This window comes from Mustela nivalis (assembly GCF_964662115.1).
Source record: "Mustela nivalis genome assembly, chromosome: 16".
In the NCBI taxonomy this organism is placed as follows: Eukaryota; Metazoa; Chordata; class Mammalia; order Carnivora; family Mustelidae; genus Mustela; species Mustela nivalis.
The window spans coordinates 41,951,652-41,970,474 of NC_139035.1; the positions used below are offsets into that span (position 1 = coordinate 41,951,652).

An 18,823-nucleotide genomic window follows, 5' to 3' on the forward strand; every position below is an offset into this window, starting at 1 on the left:
GGGCAGGGAACCCCAGCTCCAGCATTGTGAGGACGCGTGCCTGCCCCCATGAGTTCCTGGACTGCAGCCTTTGGGAGGCCGGCCCAGGACCGTGGGGCTGGGGTCCTGGCTTCCTTTACTGTCTGCTCTTCTGTGTGCATGTTCTGAATTTGGAGGGTCATGTGCCCGTCCAAGGGGGACTTTTGGTGAATCTGTTTGCAAGTATTTTCTACTTCCTACCCTCGGGTCGGCCATCCATCCATCCATTTAGCCAACAAATATTTAGTGTTTCCCATGTTTTAGGTTTGGGGCTAGGTGCTGAGGCTAAAAATCATGAATAAGACAATCTAGAAAGGAAGACTGACAAGTAAACAGAAGAGTATATATACGTGTATACACACATGCACACACATATTCTATGCTATTTTATGTATCAGATCACAAACGTAAACATGGGATATGTTTATTTCAAACCATATGCAGACTGTCTTCTTACAGGTTAAAATCGATGACTATCAGAGATTTGGGGTGGTTCAGTCTAATCTTTTAGGACTCACAAAAGGGAAACCTGCTTAGGGAGTCAGGGAAGGCTTCCTGGAGGAGGAGGAGGAGAGTGAGCTGAAAAGGCTATGGTCTGAGTCAGACAGACAAGGGCTTTCTGGAGAGGCTAAGCATGCACCAGGGCCCTCAGGAGAGGTGGTGTTGGGGGGGAGGAGGGTGAGAGAGAAAAGGAGAAAGAGGGAGAGAGAGAGAGAATGAGCTTGTGGGAACTGAATGTCAGCAGGTGAGCTGACCAGGGCCCTAGGGGCTTAAAGAGGTGGGTGCTGGGTCTTGTGGGGACCCTGTGAGCCAGACATCACACCCTCAAGGAACTGACAGTGTGGGGAGGAGGTAGAGGAGCAGACAGAGCAGAGATCCATGTTTTTCAAGTGGTTTTCTTCCTTCCTTCCTTCTTTCCTTCCTTTTTTTCCCTCTCTCTTTCTTTCAGATTTATTTAGCTATTTGAGAGTAGTGGGGAGGGGCCTGGGGGAGGGGGAGAGAGAATCTCAAGCAGACTTCCTGCTCAGGGTAGAGCCGGATGCAGGGCTGGATCTCACGACCCTGAGATCATGACCTGAGCTGAAATCAGGAGTCAGAGGCTTAACCAGCTGAGCCACCCAGGTGCCCTTTTCTTGGGAAAGAAAATTGAACGTGCTTGGAGCCCCACAGAAGCTGGATTTGTAGGCTGGCCATGTTTTGGGGCTCTTGTGGAGACCCAGGAAAAGGATGCAGGCAATGGGGAGGGGGAAGGGAGGGAGACAATGGTAAGGCATTTGGGTCATTCCTATTCTGTTTCTTCCTTGACCTTGCAGTCCCTGCTCCTCCTGCCAACCTGAGCCTGGGCCTCACCTCCCAGCCTCCTGCCCTGATGGCCTCCTGGAGCCCCCCACCCGGGGACAGGGATGGCTTCCAGCTGTGGCTTTACCGCTTGCGGCCCCTGACTCTGGAAAGCAGGGAGACTCTGCCTCCGGAAGCTCAGAACTTCTCCTGGGCCCGGCTGCCCCCAGGCACCGAGTTCCTGGTTCAGCTGGCCACCCTGCGGGGCCCAGATGAGAGCAGCAGAGCCAATGCCACAGGCTGGACGCGTGAGTGCCACCTGCACACCCCGCACACCCCTTTCTCCCTGGCCACCCTTGCTGGCTGGATTCCCCGGAAACATGTGTTCTCCTCGATGTCTTTGTCCCTCCCAGGGACCGTGTGACCTCAGACAGGCCTGAGAAGAAGCTGGAAAGAGCTCTGGCCTAGGAGGCAGGAGACCTGGGTGCTAGCTGGGGCTCCAACCCCAGAGCAAACCTGTTCCTCTCTGAGCCTCAGTTTCCCCAGTTGCAAAGGAGGTGCTGACTAGGTGACTGGGCCAGGCTTATGTGACTCCGGGGCCTGGGCTCCAGCTGAGGGTGAAGGGGTGCCACTTGGGCCCCCAGGCATTGCCTGTCCTTGAGAACCTGCACAGTCACGTGGGGGTCTTTAAAAGCTGCTTGGGTACAGGGTCTGGAGCTGGGAAAAAGCACCTGATTTAATCCTGGGGCTGTCCAGTCCAGCCCTGCGTCCGGGAGTGGTGCTCTGGTAGGGAGAGGGCCTGATTCATTCGTGCACTCCTGGGTGAGCTTGTGCGCAGCTGTCAGGGACAAGCTGTGAGCCGTGATGTGGGGCTGTTTCTGTTGGGGAGACTCTATTGGGGAGATGCTAGGGCTCACCTGAGCTGCTATTTCCTGGCCAGGGAGGATGGGGGGGACACCCAAGGGAGGAGGGAGCCAGAGATTTGGTTTGCTTTCTTCTGCATTCATTTACCAGAGCTGCCATTACAGAGCACCCCAGGTGGGGCGGTGGGGGTGGGGCTGGGGCTCCAGCAGCAGAAATATATTGTCTCCCAGTTCTGGAGGCAGGAATTCTGAAATCAAAGTGTTGGCAATTTTGGTTTCTTCTGAGGGCCCTGAGGGAAGGACGGGTCCCCAGCCTCTCTCCTTGGTTTGCAAATGGCCATCTTGTCCCTGTGTCTTCCCCTGGTCTCCCCTCTATGCGTGGGTGTGTCTGAATTTCCTCTTCTTACGAGGACATGGGTCCTGTTGTGACCTCATTTTACTTAATGATCTCTCTGAAGACCTTATCCCCCCTCGCAAAATGGTCATATTCTGAGGTCTTGGGGGTTAGGACCTCAACATGAATTTGGGGGGGGATGTGGTTTGGCCCATAACACCCCTCTTCTCATCAACCTTCCCATATTTTGCTCTCCCCACAGCCCCCCTTGCCCCTCCTCTGGTAAATGTGACCCCTGAAGGTCCCACCCAGCTCCGGGCATCCTGGGTCCATGCGCCTGGGTCACGAGATGGCTACCAGGTGACTCTGTACCAGGCAGGGGCCCAGGCAGGGGTCAGCGCCGTGGGAGCTGAGGTGGACAGCATGAGCTTCTCAGCCCTGACCCCAGGCACCCAGTACGAGGTGGAGATTGTCTCGAAGGCTGGGCCCCTCCGCACGGCAGCTGCCAACGCTTCCGGCTGGACCTGTGAGTGGGGGCTGGAGAGGTGGGCAGGGCTGCCTCTGAGACCCCCGGATTCTTTTCTCGATAGTCCCTGAGCCCCCACGTTAGTTCCATTTCCGAAACTTCACACCCGAGGGCCCCACCTGGGGTCAGCAGGCCTGTGGCCTCGCGCGCTGGGCCCTCAGCAGCCGGCTTCACCCGCTCTCCTTCTCTCCACAGCCCCGCTCACGCCCAGTGAGCTGCTGGTGTCCATGCAGGCGAGCAGCGCCGTAATCAGCCTGGCCTGGGCCAGCGGCCCCCGGGGGCACGGGCTGTGCCATGCTCAACTCTCAGAGGCTGGCCGCCTCTCCTGGGAGCAGCCCCTGGGGCTCGGCCAGGCCCACCTCATTCTAAGGGACCTCACACCCGGACGTAATCTCTCCCTGTCCATCCTCTGCCAGGCGGGGCCGCTCCGGGTGTCCACTCACCCCGTGGTGCTGCCTGTTGGTATGTCGGTGTCTGTCGGGGGAGAAGGCCATAAACGCCCGGTCCCTTTGTATCTGCTGGTTTGGAGAGCTGCTGACCCAGACGCCAGCCTCTTGGGGTGTCCCGACGCCCACACAACACCAGCCCTTTGCTTCCCGCAGAGCCTGGCCCCGTGGAGGACGTGCAGTGTCAGCCCGAGGCTGCTCACCTGGCCCTGAACTGGATGGTGCCCTCGGGGGACGTGGACGTCTGTCTGGTGGTGGCGGAGCAGCTGGCCACTGGAGGGGACGCGCACCTCGTCTTTCAGGCCAACACCTCGGGGGACGCGCTCCTCGTGCCCAGCCTCGTGCCTGCCACGTCCTACCGCCTCAGCCTCACCGTGCTGGGCAGGAACGGCCTGTGGAGTCGTGTGGTCACCCTGGTGTGCGCCACTTCTGCGGAGGGTAAGTGCTTCCCATGACCTGGGGAGCCCCCTCTGCTCCCTTAGCTCCCCTCCAGCATTGCCCACGGGGGTTCTCCCTGCCCTGGCTCTCCCTGCCGGGGGGTCTCCCTGTTTCCCAGCCCCCAAGGCTTTCTTTGGCCCTGATCCACATACCATAGACTCTTGAGCTCCTGCCTGGCCCCCTTGCCTGGGGGTGGGGGGTGTCCTAGTCTTTATTTAGTTGTGCGCATCTGATATTAGTTGCCAAGCATTGAAAGAGGTGCCGGAGTCGTGACTGCATGGCCCATGCCCTTGACTCTGGCACCTAGTTAGGACCTCACTCTTCCCCTCGCCATCCCCAGGCTGGCACCCCCCAGACTTAGCTGCAGCCCCCCAGCTGGAGCCGGAGGCAGGGACAGGAGTGATGATCACACGGGGTATGTTTGGCAAGGACGATGGGCAGATTCAGTGGTACGGCATCATTGCTACTACCAACATGTCACGTGAGTCCTGGCCCTGGAGGGGATGGGGAGAGCCTGGACCCTGCCTAGCATGAGACGGGCGAGGGGGCTCCAGACCCTGGGCTGGTAAAATGCAACGTCCGAGGCTGGCGTGAGCGCTGGAGCAGGAAGGGAGACCCAGAGCATTCTTATGGATAGGACTGCTGTTGTGCTGTGCGTGGTGGGAATATGTGAGAGAAATGGGGTAGCTGCTTTGTGGTGGGGAGAGTGGCTTCAGCTCCATGGCTGACTCTGCTCTGCCCCTTTCCTGTTCCTCTGCAGTGGTTCGGCCCCCCCAGGAAGCCATCAACCACACGTGGTACGACCACTACTATGGAGGATGTGACTCCTACCTGGCCATCCTGCTTCCCAACCCCTTCTACCCGGGGCCCTGGGCTGTGCCGAGATCCTGGATGGTGCCTATGGGTACAGAGGACTGTGGCCAGACCCAGGAGATATGTAATGGGCAACTCAAGCCGGGCTCCCAGTACCGGTGAGGGCTGACACTGAAGGGAGGGGGGGGTCCATTTCACAAGTGAGTTTCATTTACGGGTTGTTTGCACATTTTCTCCATAAAAGATCTGGACTGACTTACAACGGGAAAGCATTTGCTGGTCCATAAGGGTCCAGAGAGTTATTTTGACTGGGTCTCCTGGCAGGCGAGGCAAAAAAGGGAACACCCATCTGTTACGTGGTTTTTTGTTTTTTGTTTGTTTGGGTTTTTTTTTTTTTTTTCAGAAAAAAACAAAAAAACAAAACAAAACAAACAAAAACAGGAGGGGGATGAATTCTGTTTCAGCTTGTCAAGGGTATGCAGACACTTATTTCTAGGGCTTCTTGCTGTTAGAATAGGGCAGGGGAGATGGAAGGGCAGTTAGGGGTGGCTTGTTCTAAACTTGCCACGTGACACATAGCCTGTTAGCCGGTGAGGGGGCCTCTCACTTTCTGAGTGTCTACTGCTCATAACTCCATTTTCTGGAAACGGCTCTGCCCTCTTTGCTCCTCCCCAACAGAAGGTCCTGTTTCTCTGTCCCAGGTTCAGTGTTGTGGCTTTTACCAGACACAGCCCTCCTGAGACCATTATCTCCTTCTCGGCCTTTTCAGGTAGGGTGGGCACCTGGCTACAGTCCCAGCTGGGCCCTGGGGGAGGGAAAGAGTGCTGGGGACCCCCCCCCTCTTCTGAGGCTGGAGGAGGGATTGAGCATAGACTCCAGAGAGAGCAATGTCCTACCCAGCAGAGCTGGGAGACCCAGAGCCAGGCATACAAGTGCTCCTGGCACCACACTTGGCCTGGGTGGGCTGAGGGGGCGAGTAGAAGAGGCAGGGACATTAGTGAAACAGTGTGTCACTCCCCATGATCCAACTACCTTCCAGCACTGCCCTTCTCTGTGCTGCCGCTCCCAGATCATCGAGGTTCTAGAACAGTCCAACAGTCTAGAACAGTCCGATAGAGAGAGAAAGCAAGCCCCAAGTGTGAGCCATATATGTCACTCAATATTCCTCTGTAGCTACATGAGACAGGTAAAAACAAACAGGTGAAACTAATTTTAGTAACATTTTATTTAAACCCAGATATTAAAAAATTATCGTAACCACATGGGATCAGTTTAAAAATTATTAATGAGATATTTTACACTCTTTTTTCTATTACTAAGTCTTTGAAATCCTATGTGTATTTTATACTTAGAGCAAATCTTAATTTGGAGTAGCCGTATTTCAAGCGCTCAATAGCTCCACGTGGACCCCTAGCTACCATACTGGACAGTGCGGTTCTAGAAGGTCTAGGAAGCCAGGTCCTGACCCTCTTCTTTTCTTTGAGAGGGTCAGAGAAGGGCGGAGAGTCTTTGGGGCATGCTCAGAAGCCAGGGGCAGGGAGAGCTGGCTGGGCGTCCTGGGTCCCCGTGCAGGATGGTCCTGTCGATAGCCATCTCTGGCCTTGGGCTGGAATTTGGGACTTCAGAGGCGGGTTGTCGCCGTGCCCTCCATCCAGAGGTTTCAAGTCCAGGAGAGGTTGGCCTGTCACCGCAGGGCGACAAGGGCTACTCCATGCCACCCTTTCCTTCGCCCTTCCTAGAGCCCCGGGCCAGCATCTCCGGGGCAGCCATGCCCCTCCCCGCGGCGGTGGCCATCATGGGGGGCTGTGTCCTCACCGTCTGTACCGTGCTGGGCCTGCTGTGCTGGAGGAGGGTGAAGGGGCACAGGTGAGTGCGAGGGCGGGTGGGGGCCAGCATGGCTGGGGGAGGAGGGGCTTCTTCCCTGAGAAGCTCCCCACGCCCCTGCTCCCTCGGGCTCGCTTCCACAGGCCTCTCCATCCTTCACAGGGCAGAGAAGACTCGGTTTTCCCAAGAGCTGACAGCTTACAACCTGCGGTGAGGGCGTCTTCCCATCTCTCTTCGTGGCGTGCTGGGCAGTGAGGGCCTGCCCTGCGCCGGCCACGAGGCCACTGCCCCCGCTGTCCCCGGCAGCCTGCCCCCTGGGCCCGCATCTCTTCCTGGTCTCTTCACACCTTTGTCACACCTTCGCAATGGTGTCCCAGCCAGAGCTCTCTGGCTCCTCTCTGCCCTTTCAGCCTCCTCCTCAGGTGCTGCCCTTGACCCTGACAAACCACCTGCCAGCTGTGGGGCTGAATACATGTCTCTCCTTTCCTTCTCGGGGGATGTGAGATCTGTCCCTCCACGCTCTGTCCCTCCTGCGCTCCCTGACGTTGACCTCATCAATTCATCAACTGTTGAACTGACATCAGGGAGCGGCGCTGTGCATTGGGGATGGCGTCTGCCAGACTCGAGGGCGCCTTCCCGCATGGAGCCTGACTGCCCTGTCCTCCTCCCACCGTCCCCTTGTCTGTCTCTTTGCATTGGGGGTTGGCAGCCCCGAGGTGCGGTCCGGGTCTGTCTGTCCACGCGTGCTCCCACCTGACCCGGTTGAGCTGCCAGGACTGAGGTCGGTCAGTGGCTCTGTTCCCACCACCCACTGAGCTCAGGGTGGGGCTCCGCTATCATCCTACCCTCTCCCCTTCCCACCAGGCGGACCCATCGGCCCATCCCAATTCAAAGCTTCCGGCAGAGCTATGAGGCCAAGAGTGCGCATGCTCACCAGGCTTTCTTTCAGGAGTTCGAGGTAAGGCCGCTAGCACCCTCGGGCTCAGAGCAGAGAGGACCTGAGGCCCCTGGCTCAGGCTGGACCTGCTCCCAGCATGCACCCCTGTCCCCATCCCTCTCCGGGGGTGGGGTGAGATGGGTCCTCTTCAGCAGCCACCGCCTGCTTCCCAATCTCTGCAGGAGCTGAAGGAGGTGGGCAAGGAGCAGCCCAGGCTGGAGGCGGAGCACCCGGCCAATGCCACGAAGAACCGTTACCCACACGTGCTACCCTGTGAGGGCCGGAGCAGGGCAGTGGGCACGGGCAGGGGGCCGTGTGTTCACCCGGCCCCAGACACTCAGGTTTTCCCGTCTGCAGATGACCACTCCCGGGTCAGGCTGACCCAGCTGGAAGGAGAGCCGCACTCCGACTACATCAATGCCAACTTCATCCCAGTAAGGGCCACCTGCAGGGCTGTCTGTGGGGGGTGTCTGCTTGGAGACGGGCGCCTTTGCAGGACACACTGTCCCACCCTAGCTCCAGCAATTGTCTTCGAAGATCACCAGCTTGTGTTCCTCTAATCAAGCCAGCGGGTATTTGCTGAGGGCCTACTGTGTGCCACACACTGTAATGGGCCTGCCAGGGGCAGAGCTGGCTACCTGTAGTCTCGGCTTCAAAGGAGCACACTGTGTGCGCGTGTGTGTGTGTGCGCGCGTGCACTGCTTGAGTGTGTCACCTCTACCGCTCCACATGACAAGTGCTGTGTTAAGGGAACAAACATGGTTCTCAAAGCACATAGAAGAAGAAATTAAGTCCACCTGAGGAATCAAGAAAGGCTTCCTGGAGGAGGGGACATGTACTTGCTTGAAGGATGAGTAGAATTTTGATAAGAGATAAAAGAGGGGAAGGGCATTCCGGCTGGCAGGAACAGCCAGAGAAGAGCTGGGTGGGAGCGTACAGGTGGGGTGTGGCGCTGAGGTTGCCTGGTGGTGGCACACGAGACAGGAAAGGCACATTGGGTCTGGATGAAGGAGGGACTTGAATGTTAAGCTAAGGGCTCTGGATTTTACTTGGGCAATGGGGAGCCATGGAAGATTTTGAGCATGGAAGAAACATGAGTTTGGTTTGAGAGAGGGGCTGGTGAGGAGGTTGGACTGGGGACACTATTTCTGGCACATGAAGACCTTGTTATTTTCATGTGGGTTGTTCTGGCCCCTTAAAGGTCATGCTAGGGCGGTAGTGGCAGGGTCTCTGAAGCCACCCCTCCTGATCTGAATTCTTGGGGCGCACGTGTGTTCACGTGTTTGCACAGTATCTCCCTCCTGGAGATCTTACCTAGGACATTTACTGCTGTATGCTCACTGGGGCTTGGGGGACCAAGGGGTCACTGAGGAACACGTTCCTGTCTTCCACCCCCACAGGGCTACACCGACCCTCAGGAATTTATTGCCACCCAGGGGCCTCTCAAGAAAACTCTGGAGGACTTCTGGCGGCTTGTGTGGGAGCAGCAAGTTCACATCATTGTCATGCTGACTGTGGGCATGGAGAATGGGAGGGTGAGCATGCCCTGCAGTTTCCCGGAACGGCCACCAGGTGGCAAACGTTCTCCTTACAGGAGTGGCCCTCCTGCTGTCTCAGCCTTAGGTCTGGGAATGTGGGTCAGGCAGGAGTGAAGCCAGTTAGGCTTAGAGGTTGGTGCGGGTCCCCAGAGCCACCCAGAAGAGGGAGGTGGGAGGAAGGACTAGGTACTTAAGCTCTCAGGTCGACTCCGTTTCTTCTGACCTTTGGTGTTTCTCAGTTTCTCCACTTCCTCTTGCTCTAGGCAGAGAGGGGCAAAGAGGTTAGGAGAGAGAATGGGGTACGGATGGCCCCAGGGTGGGCATCAAAGATAGGGCATTCTGCATCCTTTCTTTCAAGAAGCCCAGTGGATGTGTCCTCCGTGCACTGCTCAATGCAGGGCTCTGGGACAGAGAGAACACCTGCTGGGTCTGTCCTCCAGCTGGTACTGTGAGGCAAGGCCAGACAGCCTTAAATAAAGCCACCTAGTTTTGCAAAGGAGCCCAGCAGCTGCCCTGAAGTCCTAAGGGTCATATGAGAGGTGCGGGGGTGATGGTGCCAGAGGCCAGCCAGAGGAGAGTGGCTTCTGGACGAGGTAGCCATGGAGCTGGGTTGGCACAGAGAGCAGAATTTCAGCAGGGGGACAGTGACCTGAAAGATGGGTGGGAAGGGTCATCAGGATAAAGCCACAGCCACCCCCTCTGCTCTGACCCTCTGACCGTAGGTGCTGTGTGAGCATTACTGGCCAGCAGACCCTACCCCCATCACCCACGGTCACATCATGGTCCACCTGCTGGCCGAGGAGCCCGAGGATGAGTGGACGAAGCGGGAATTCCAGCTGCAGCATGTGCGTGCCCCAGGGGACAGGGCGGCGGGCACCATCCAGGGAAGCTGGTTAGGGAGGGGAGAGGGAGGCACGGAAAGGTTAAAGTTTTCTCCAAAGCTGCATAGTGAGAGGTAGAGCTCAGGGCTTCCTGCCTCACCCACCCACGTCATGCTCATGTGCCTTGCCAGGCTGTGACAAGGGCAGACCAGGGCAGGAAAGCCAGGGACTGGCATCACCCCTCTGCCTGGGCACCCCGAGAGGCAGAGACTACCCAGGAGGCTGGGGAAGGAAGGAGGCAAGGGAAGCATCAGATCTGAAGAGCAGGCATTAGCCACTCTGCCCTCAGGGATCTGGTGAAGAAAGCTGAGGGGGGAGCAGAGGGAGCTCAGGGTTAGGCTCCCCCCTCTTGATGCCCCCCACCCCGGTCAGGTTGCCCAGCAACAGCAGCGGAGGGTGAAGCAGCTGCAGTTCACCACCTGGCCGGACCACAGCGTCCCCGAGGCCCCCCGCTCCCTGCTCACCTTTGTGGAACTGGTACGGGAGCAGGCGAGGGTCATCCAGGGCACTGGCCCCATCCTGGTGCACTGCAGGTGAGGACAGGCGGGCCTGGGGGGTGGGGCTTGGGGCCGTGGGGTGGCGGGACTCCCCTCCACCCACTCAGCCTGGGTTGTCCCTACAGTGCGGGTGTGGGCCGCACGGGCACCTTCGTGGCCCTGTCAAGGCTGCTGCGGCAGCTGGAGGAGGAGCAGACGGTGGATGTGTTCAACGCTGTGTATGCGCTGCGGCTGTACCGGCCCCTCATGATCCAGACCCCGGTGAGGGCTCCGCAGGGACCTGAAGGAGTGGGCGGGACGTGAGTGGCCCTGAGGCCACGGTGGTCGGGGCGGCAGGGGTGGGGGCGGTGGGTAACGAGGGGGTGGCAGGAAAAGGAATCTCAGGGACACACAGGGGACCTGGGGGCGGGGCTCGAACAGGTAGCCACCCTATCTGTCTCCGTTTCTGTCAGAGGGGAGGTGGGACAGCCCCCTGCCAGCTTTAACCCCTTGCGGCAGCATGGACAAAGTTCCAGACGCCCACCTTCCTCACTCCATCCCTGCCTTGCTGGTCGGAGGCTGGAAAATCTCCGCGCTGGGCCCTGCTCCCTCAGCTGACCCAGTCCTCCTTCTCCTGCCAGAGCCAATACATCTTCCTGCACAGCTGCCTCCTGAACAAGATTCTAGAAGGGCCCTCTGCCACCTTCGAGTGAGTCGTAGCTCCCTTGGGGCCCTTGCGGTGGGAGGGGGCACAGGAAACCTGTGCCCCCTCCCACCAACAGGCCCCCAATCCTGTCCATGGGCAGAGCTGAGAAGACTAGAAGCGGGAGCTGGGGAACCCCGTGTGCCTTGTCCACTGTCCACCCCTCCCCCAGGTCCCAGCCCATCTCGGTGACAAACTTTGCACAGGCCTGCGCCAAGAGGGCGGCCAATGGCAACGCTGGCTTCTTGAAGGAGTATAAGGTGTGTTTCAGACCAGGGGGGTGGCAACCAGGGGGGCTGTCCCTGCCCAACCGGCCCTTCTGTGGGCTCTGTCCCGCTGAGCCTCCTAACGCCTTTCTCCTCTGGGCCAGCTCCTGCTCCAGGCCATCAAGGACGTGGCTGACTCTTCTGCGCCCCCTCCTGGCTATGAGCAGGACAGCATGGGCTCCTGTGAGTGCCTGTGGTCCCACTGCCCCCCCGCCCCGCCCCCGCTCCACAACAGGCGTGGGTGGAGGGCTTTTGGCACCCTCACCCTCTCCATCTCCCCTCAGACAACGACTATCAAGTGCGGTTTTCTCCGGTGGAGGACAGCCCCCCTAATGAGATGCTGGAAGCCTGTCTTTTCTCTGTGAGATGATGCCCTATCCCTTGCCCTCTCTGGTCATTTGTGCTTCTTGGGCTGGAGCTGGGGTTTCTGGGGGCTCCCTAGAGCTGTGATGGACAGGGAGCGCCCTCAGTCCCTGGGAGCCAATGTCGTGTGCTCCACAGGGTGGGCCTTCGGGCCATGACCACGTTGTGCTGACTGGCCCTGCCGGGCCCCAGGAGTTCTGGGAGCTGGTGTGGGAGCACGGGGCCCACGTGCTGGTCTCCCTGTGCCCACCTGACACCTGGGAGAAGGTGAGGGGGGCAGAGAGACGATGGTGGGGGGAAGCCTCAGTGTTGGGGCAGGGCTGGGGGAGCTCATGGCGGGGCCTATGACCAGGGGTGGGCAGAGAGCTTGGGAAGCCACCTGAGTGGCTCTGACTTGGTCCCCGGTCACAGGAGTTCTGGCCAACGGAGACGCGGCCTATTGTCACAGACATGGTGACCGTGCACTGGGTGGCCGAGAGCAGCACGGCAGGCTGGCCCTGTACCCTCCTAAGGGTCACACATGTAGGTGTCGGGCCCACAGGCTGCGGGGTGCTGGGCTGTGTGGGGAAGAGGCTTGTGCTGGTTTTCCTCTGCTCCTCCCTGGGCTGGTGTCAATGGCTTTGCCCCCAGGGGAAGAGCAGGAAGGAGAGGCAGGTGCAGAGACTGCTGTTCCCTCGCTGGGAGCCAGGGCGGGAGCTCCCAGCCACCACCCTGCTGCCCTTCTTGGCTGCCGTGGGCCGGTGCTGCTCTCGGGACAAGACGAAGCCGGGCACGCTGCTCAGCCACTCCAGGTGCTGCTGGACAAAGAAAAGGCTGGGGGGGGTGGAGTGGGAGTGGGTGCCCGAACCCCCTCACTGCCTCTGCAGCAGGCCCTCACATTTCATCAAGCCTTACTTGAGTGATGGGACAAAAGGGCACACTTTCCCAGTGCTCCCATCTCCTTACTCTGCCCTGATATCTCTGGGGAGTATGACATCTTTTGGGAATTTACCCCCTCCTGGCTCAGACCCTGGCCTGCTGGCCCACTAGGTGCCCAGGGGTCCCTTCCCAGTCCCCAGGCCCAGGTGGGGTTTCCCCATATACCTGGATAGCCCAGCGTTCTCTGCCCCTCCCCCCGCCCCTGGACCCCATCCAACCAGAGGTCAATTGCAGCAAGGGTGTGGCCCAGCTGGGCACCTTCCTGGCCATGGACCAGCTGCTACAGCAGGCGGGGGCTGAGTGCACCGTGGACATCTTTAACATGGCCTTGCAGCAGTCACTGGCCTGTGGCCTCATGACCCCAACACTGGTGAGAGGCCCCCAGGGATCAGCTGTGGGAAGGGGTGAGGGAGCAGGGAAGGTTCCAGGAGCCGTCTCTAGGCAGCGCACTTTGGGCAGCCACTAGGTGGTGCTGGGGACCACGATGATCTCAGATGGAAGCCTAAGGGTTGGGAGACGCAAGGGAGCCTTTCTGCCCTAGATGTGGCAGGCAGGGTGAAGCTCCTTCCCCCACGTCTGCCCCCAGGAGCAGTATATATACCTCTACAACTGTCTGAACAGCGCACTCATGGACGGGCTGCCTTGAGTCAGCACTGGTCACCGTGCTTATGCGGGAGCAGAAGAGGTCTGGGCCCTGCCAGGCAGGGACCAGCAGCCCTCAGCACACCCGCTGGGGCCTGGCTTCCCCAGGAGGGCAGCCTGCACACTGAGCCCTGTGTTGTGACGGGCAGAGTTGAGGAATAAAGAATGTGTTCAAGCCTGAGACTGAATGTGCTCTGTCCGTCCACCCTCCATAGAGGAAAGGAATGGCCTCTAAGACTTGTGCGACATGGGGCCCAATGGGAGGGCCTGGTGGGCAACCGTGAGCAGGGTAGGGTCTGACGCGCAGCCTGCATGCTGGTGGCTTTTCCTGTGGAGCAGACCCTGCTGCCTCATCTTCCAGTTTTCCAGTAGCCTTAGACTTGAGTCTCTAGAGTCTTGGGGTGCCCCAGATTCAGACCCCTGGTTACTCAGGGTTCTCCTGCCCCACCTCCCACCCCTGTATGCAGTAGGACCAATGGTGTTTCCTTCTTGCATTTGCTTGCCTTCTCCTGCCATCCCCAGCCGTCTCTACCTGCCAGTGTTTGCAGGGTCGCCCTCAACCCCTCTCGGCTGCCCCCAGAGCGCAGGCGCCGCAGGCTCGCCGAAGAAGAAGGCAGGAGCTGGGGGCTTTGCTGCTTCATGGGAGGTGGCTGCTCAGGCCAGAGTGGCCAAGTTTTCTCTGCTCCTTTGCCCTCTTCTTCCTCCCTTCTGCCATAGGAGGGAGGGAGGAGAGAAAGCAGGGAGGGAATTTTGGAAGGGAGGAAAACCGGGAGGAGAAACGGAAAACAGTGGGGTTCAGTACCTGGGAGAAAGCAGTTTGTCCCACCCTGTAGGACTGGACTGCACAGCACATGACATGATATGGCCTCATGAGCTCCTGTCTGACTCCCAGACCAGACCGCACAATTTTGAACAGCAAGTTGCCTGATACTCAACATCAGTTGTCCCTGATGGAAGGCCCTGGGGTGGGGGTCAGGGCACAGAGAGAGCCTGGACTAATCAGAGTGGGAGGCCCTGAAATGCAGTTAGATCCCCAAATGGAAGAGGAGGCAGAGCTCTCACTGGCCAACCTGAGTTCCTAGTAAAGTACGAGGGGTCAGCGGTGAGAGAGGACCTTTCTCAGGCCTGGTTGGAGAAGGGGAACAGAGGAAGGGCTCTCTGCTCCATCAGGACCCTTCCCAGGATGAGGTTAGGCTCCGGTGCTCCCCAGGGGAATGGAGGTCATGGCCTCTTCCAAACTTCATTAGGAGTCCCAGAGATTGGCCCCATCATGACCCTCAAATTGGCGGGCTGGAGACTAGCTCTGAGCCCCCCAAACCCGCCATGAAGGGCTGCTGCTGAGGTTGCAAGCATGGTTTTTCCAGTCTGGGCCCCTCACACTGGAGCAGCGGGAGCTGCAAACAGGCAGGGGAATGGAGCCAAGCTATGGATGAGTGAGGCCGGAAACAGGCTGATCTGGGAAGGCAGGGCGGCTTGCATTTCTGGGTCTTTTCTGGTAATGAGAGCCAGGACCATCCGTGCAGGACCTTCTCTGGCCTTCCTAGGGGGCTCAGCCCCATTCAGGGCCATGGCCCCAATTGGACCCTGGGGTCAGGATGCACTGGCTGACCTGGGGACCTTGGGGGTTAACAGCAGAGGCAGAGAATGGGATGGGGGGATGGTTGATGTGAGGTATGAAGGGGTCTGGAGGTATGGGGTAGAAGGAATAATGGCTGCCTCTGAGTCTCCAGGCTTTGGGATACTCTCTGGCTGGGCCACGGGAAGGTAGAACCCAAATGAGAGACAGGGCAAGCTCTAGCTCCCTACTGGGGTCTGGTTCAGCATGGGAGAGAACAGAGAAAGCAAAAGGCTACATGAAGGAAGCACGGCCATCCCAGTGTGGTCTAAGAAGAGAGCAGAGATTGATGCCCCCCTTAGTCACCATCTGCCCTGCCTGTCAAGGCCCTGGGACCCACCAGAAGGCCCCTCCTGGAGCTCAGCCTCAGGGCAGCTGGGCTGCAGTTGCAGCGCTGGACTCCAGGTGGCGCCCATTCGCGGATTATCTGGAAGCCTCTGATAACCCAGCCCAGTTTAGTGTCTACCTAGTTTGGTCCCCAGGACAGGATCCAGTTGATCCCAGGGCCTTGGACCTGAGTGGGGTTGCATGCATGCAAAGTACATTCAGTGGGTGGAAATCCGCACTTCCTTTGGTGGCAAGGCCCGATGGGCTCAGTGAGAAGGCCCTTCCTTTTTGCCCACTGCTCCCCTCCTTGCATAAGGTGGAAACTTTCACCACCTGACCCCTTTCAGGATGACGCCTCACTTCCCTCCTCTAGGAGACACGACGACAAGGACAGGCCCTGAATTCCAGTTCTGGGAATCCCCCCTTCCCCAAGCCATGTGACGTTGAACAAATCACTTCCCTCTTGGGTCTCTGTGGAAAATGTGGTAGAGGGGTTGGGGTCTCATGGGAACTCTTAAGGTTGCTTCCAGAGAAGCTCCTCCAAGTCCCTGGGACCCGTGGCTGACCCCGCAGGCAAGAGGGTCCCCAGCCCGCAAGCCTAGGTCCTGGGACATCCCATAGTTTCCAAACAAGTGCAAGAGCAGGTCCCTGACGTGCCATCTCTGCACACTCTCTTAGAGTCTCTTTGCCTTTCTTTTTTTTTTTTTTTTTCTTTCCTGGATGAAATTCCTGCCAGCTCGGAAGGAAGGAGGGAAGGGGAGCGAGCCACAGCGCAGAAAGTTTCCTTGACTCCTCCTCCGCCTGTGTCTCCCTCCCTTGCCAAGCCCAGCCTGTGAAACTGAATAACGAAGATCACTCAACAATGCCTGCCCCTCTCTGACTGCACGGTCCCCGCGCTGCCGCCGCCGCCGCCGCCACCCAACAGAGCCCGCGGGGCGGTCCCCACCGACGGCGCAGCCCGCCGGCCCGGCCGCGGGACCCAGAGGCAAGCAGCGGCCGCCACCGCGCCGGAGCGCTCGCCCGTCCTCCGGTCGGTCCGCCAGGTGCTCCGGCCCCAAGATGCCCAGCCCGCCGGGACTGCGGGCGCTGTGGCTGTGCGCCGCGCTGTGCGCCTCCCCGTGCGCTGGCGGCGCCCCCCAGCCCGGCCCAGCGTCTGCCGCTTGCCCGGCCCCCTGCCACTGCCAGGAGGACGGCATCATGCTGTCGGCCGACTGCTCGGAGCTTGGGCTCTCCGCCGTGCCCCGGGACCTGGACCCCCTGACGGCTTACCTGTGAGTACTAGCCCGCACGTCCCTCCCTGCTCCCGCCTGGCCGCCGGCTAGCGCCCAGCCTCGGCCTCCGGCTAGGGCACCTGCCAGGCTTCTGCCGGGAGGCATGGGCGTCCGGGGAGGGCTCTTCCCCTTCCAAGTGGACTGCAGCGGGACAGCAGTCAGGCGGGCCGGGGGTGGGGTGAGGGGAATCTGAGACTGCGGATCAGACAAGTGGTGAGGCTGGGCTTCCCTTGGTTTCTCAGTGGCCCCTGCCTGTGGTTCACTGTGGGAGCTCGGACTTGGTAAGAGGTGGGTGTCTGGACGGTGAAGCTGGAGGGCTCAGGGGCTGGCCTGCCCTCCTCTTGCTGCTTTCTCCCCCGTGCCCCAGTGCCCAGGACGGGGGATGAGTGTGAAGCTCACTGATTTGGTGACAGAGGAGAGAGGAGGGCCTCCAGTGGGGTGCAGAGATTGTCTGCTCCTCTGCATGGCAAGGAGAGCAGAGCTGTCACACAGAGGCTGGGTGGCGTGGTTGGTGGTGGGAGGGGGTTATCCCAGAAGCTGAGAGAGGGGCCTTGATCACTCTTGGCTTCTCCAAAAGCACCCCTGCCAGCACCATCTCCCTCTCCTGAGGCCTCCTGGCTCCCCCAGGGGCCTCCCTGAAGTCATGTCCCAAGAGGCCGTGTTGGAGACACTAATTTGTGGGCAGGCGCCGAGGCTGAAAACCAGAGAACCATTTTTAGAGCTGAGTTGGGGTGAGATGGACTTGTGAGGGGACCCTATTGGGGACAGCTTTCCCAAGGAAGGCTCAGAGGAGCTTCCCCTTCAGAGACTGAGGGCTGGGGGCACTCCTTGCTCCCACCTGGGCAAGAAGAGGGTGTGAGAGCGCATTCCAGACCACCTCACCCCACCCCCACCTCAGTCTGTGGAGGAAATCCGCACCCCCCACCCCCACCCCCGGCCCCCCTGCCCTGCCCAGGCTCCTTCACCTTTTCTCAGAGAAGTTCAGGTGGGAAAGTCTGGGACCATCTGTCCCAGGGACAGGCTCCGGGGCTCCAGGACCTGGAAGCCCTGAGGGAGAGGGGCTGGGCTAGTTTTCACAGGAGTCTGGCAGGTGTCTGTTGAGCTAGACGGGATCAGCGTGATCAGCTGTGGGGCTGTCCTGGTGGCCTGTGGAGGGCCCTGAATTGCAACCCTTCATGGAGCTCCCCTCCCAGTCCTTCTGTCCCTAGCTGGATGTCCCTCTTGACTTCAAGAGGCACAGGCTGGGGACCAGGGCAGAGAGTGAGAGGAGAAAATAGTGTTCGTATTCCAAAAGGGCAAATTGAATCCTTCAGAGCCCAGGAGGTCAAGGCAGGGGTAAACCCTGTGAGTCCCTTGAGGGGCTAGGAGGGTGTCCCCACAGCTGCCAGAGGAGGACTGGCCCTGGCCCCCGCGTCTGCAAAAGCTAGGGCAGCCCCACTTTTAGCCATTTTATATCTTGGGGGTATATGACATTGCTTCATTTGAAGACAGGGCTCTGGGGCTAGGAAGTGTTTGGCAATGGCATCTGTCTTTCTCCAGGGGAGCAGAAGGAAGGGTCTTTTTCTGGGTTGCATGGGGGGTGGGGAATGGGGCCTTCCAGAAATTGGGTGCTCCAACCTCCTTTCTCAGGACCTGTCTTTCCAGACGGAACCTTTTTCTGGAAGAACTTGGGGAAAGAGAGATACGATGCCACCTTTGGAATCCAAGCGTCCCAGCATCTATGCTGATGGAAGGTTTTCCACCGCCTTGTCCCAGTTCCCAGGGGCTGTGAGGTCTGCATCTGGGTCCAGTGGAGGTGGCACCTTCTGAATTTGTCTTGTGGGTCTGTGGAAATAGAGGAAGGCTCTCTCTCTCAAGACTCAGACCTGTGGGAGTGGGGAGAAGATGGAGTAGGGTCCCGAGGCAATGTGGGGCATTTAATGGTGGGCTCTGGAATACTGGAGGGAGGTGGTAGAGAACCACGGCCGCTGCCCTGGGCTGCGGATGGGTCCCATGTGGGTAGTGGATGAAGGGGTCTCTGCTGGGGGCAGCTGGCCTGAGGGTGGCTCATAGGATGAGGCTTCTTCCTTTGCTTCTCAGGAATGAGGGTTTGTCACTGAGAAGAGTGAGGGCAGGGAGGTCATGGAGCTCCCTTCCTTCTCAGCAATGTCCGGCAATGCCCAGTCTGGCCCCGCCTCGAGGAGCCCAGCCCCAGTGGAGGACGGTGCAGATTGATGATGGAACCAGCGGGGCCTCTCGGTCTGGGCCCCCACACCCTGGTTCCTTCCTAGCTTTGCCACCTACTGAGTCACTGAGCTCCTCTGAGCCTTGGGCTCATCATTTGTGTACAGAGAGAAGCGGGTAGCA

At 59.2% G+C, this 18,823-nt stretch overlaps 2 protein-coding genes across 6 annotated transcripts in view; both read left to right on the forward strand.

Annotated features, from left to right (window-relative positions):
* The window catches only part of LOC309849433 (receptor-type tyrosine-protein phosphatase V-like), a 34,181-nt gene extending 18,084 nt beyond the window's left edge, over positions 1 to 16,097 (forward strand). For 2 of the 3 annotated variants that reach the window (XM_082701991.1, XM_082701990.1), the window contains 25 exons: positions 1,332 to 1,604; positions 2,756 to 3,019; positions 3,215 to 3,481; positions 3,622 to 3,903; positions 4,244 to 4,384; positions 4,664 to 4,874; positions 5,418 to 5,485; positions 6,456 to 6,582; positions 6,703 to 6,750; positions 7,405 to 7,498; positions 7,660 to 7,750; positions 7,835 to 7,911; positions 8,878 to 9,012; positions 9,738 to 9,860; positions 10,269 to 10,429; positions 10,519 to 10,654; positions 11,014 to 11,081; positions 11,155 to 11,335; positions 11,446 to 11,524; positions 11,626 to 11,702; positions 11,843 to 11,971; positions 12,116 to 12,226; positions 12,335 to 12,495; positions 12,857 to 12,992; positions 15,943 to 16,097. In XM_082701991.1, the coding sequence (XP_082558117.1) occupies positions 1,332 to 1,604; positions 2,756 to 3,019; positions 3,215 to 3,481; positions 3,622 to 3,903; positions 4,244 to 4,384; positions 4,664 to 4,874; positions 5,418 to 5,485; positions 6,456 to 6,582; positions 6,703 to 6,750; positions 7,405 to 7,498; positions 7,660 to 7,750; positions 7,835 to 7,911; positions 8,878 to 9,012; positions 9,738 to 9,860; positions 10,269 to 10,429; positions 10,519 to 10,654; positions 11,014 to 11,081; positions 11,155 to 11,335; positions 11,446 to 11,524; positions 11,626 to 11,702; positions 11,843 to 11,971; positions 12,116 to 12,226; positions 12,335 to 12,495; positions 12,857 to 12,992; positions 15,943 to 16,086 (3,584 nt within the window). In that variant the 3' untranslated portion in view covers positions 16,087 to 16,097. Of the gene's footprint in view, positions 1 to 1,331; positions 1,605 to 2,755; positions 3,020 to 3,214; positions 3,482 to 3,621; positions 3,904 to 4,243; positions 4,385 to 4,663; positions 4,875 to 5,417; positions 5,486 to 6,455; positions 6,583 to 6,702; positions 6,751 to 7,404; positions 7,499 to 7,659; positions 7,751 to 7,834; positions 7,912 to 8,877; positions 9,013 to 9,737; positions 9,861 to 10,268; positions 10,430 to 10,518; positions 10,655 to 11,013; positions 11,082 to 11,154; positions 11,336 to 11,445; positions 11,525 to 11,625; positions 11,703 to 11,842; positions 11,972 to 12,115; positions 12,227 to 12,334; positions 12,496 to 12,856; positions 12,993 to 13,208; positions 13,446 to 15,942 lie in introns of those variants that run through there. The other variant, XM_082701992.1, reaches the window with a different exon arrangement.
* A 153-nt stretch (positions 16,098 to 16,250) lies between these two features.
* LGR6 (leucine rich repeat containing G protein-coupled receptor 6) overlaps positions 16,251 to 18,823 on the forward strand; it is a 120,220-nt gene continuing 117,647 nt past the window's right edge. For all 3 annotated transcript variants that reach the window (XM_082702012.1, XM_082702014.1, XM_082702013.1), the window contains exon 1: positions 16,251 to 16,477. In XM_082702012.1, the coding sequence (XP_082558138.1) occupies positions 16,266 to 16,477 (212 nt within the window). In that variant the 5' untranslated portion in view covers positions 16,251 to 16,265. The remainder of the gene's footprint in view (positions 16,478 to 18,823) is intronic.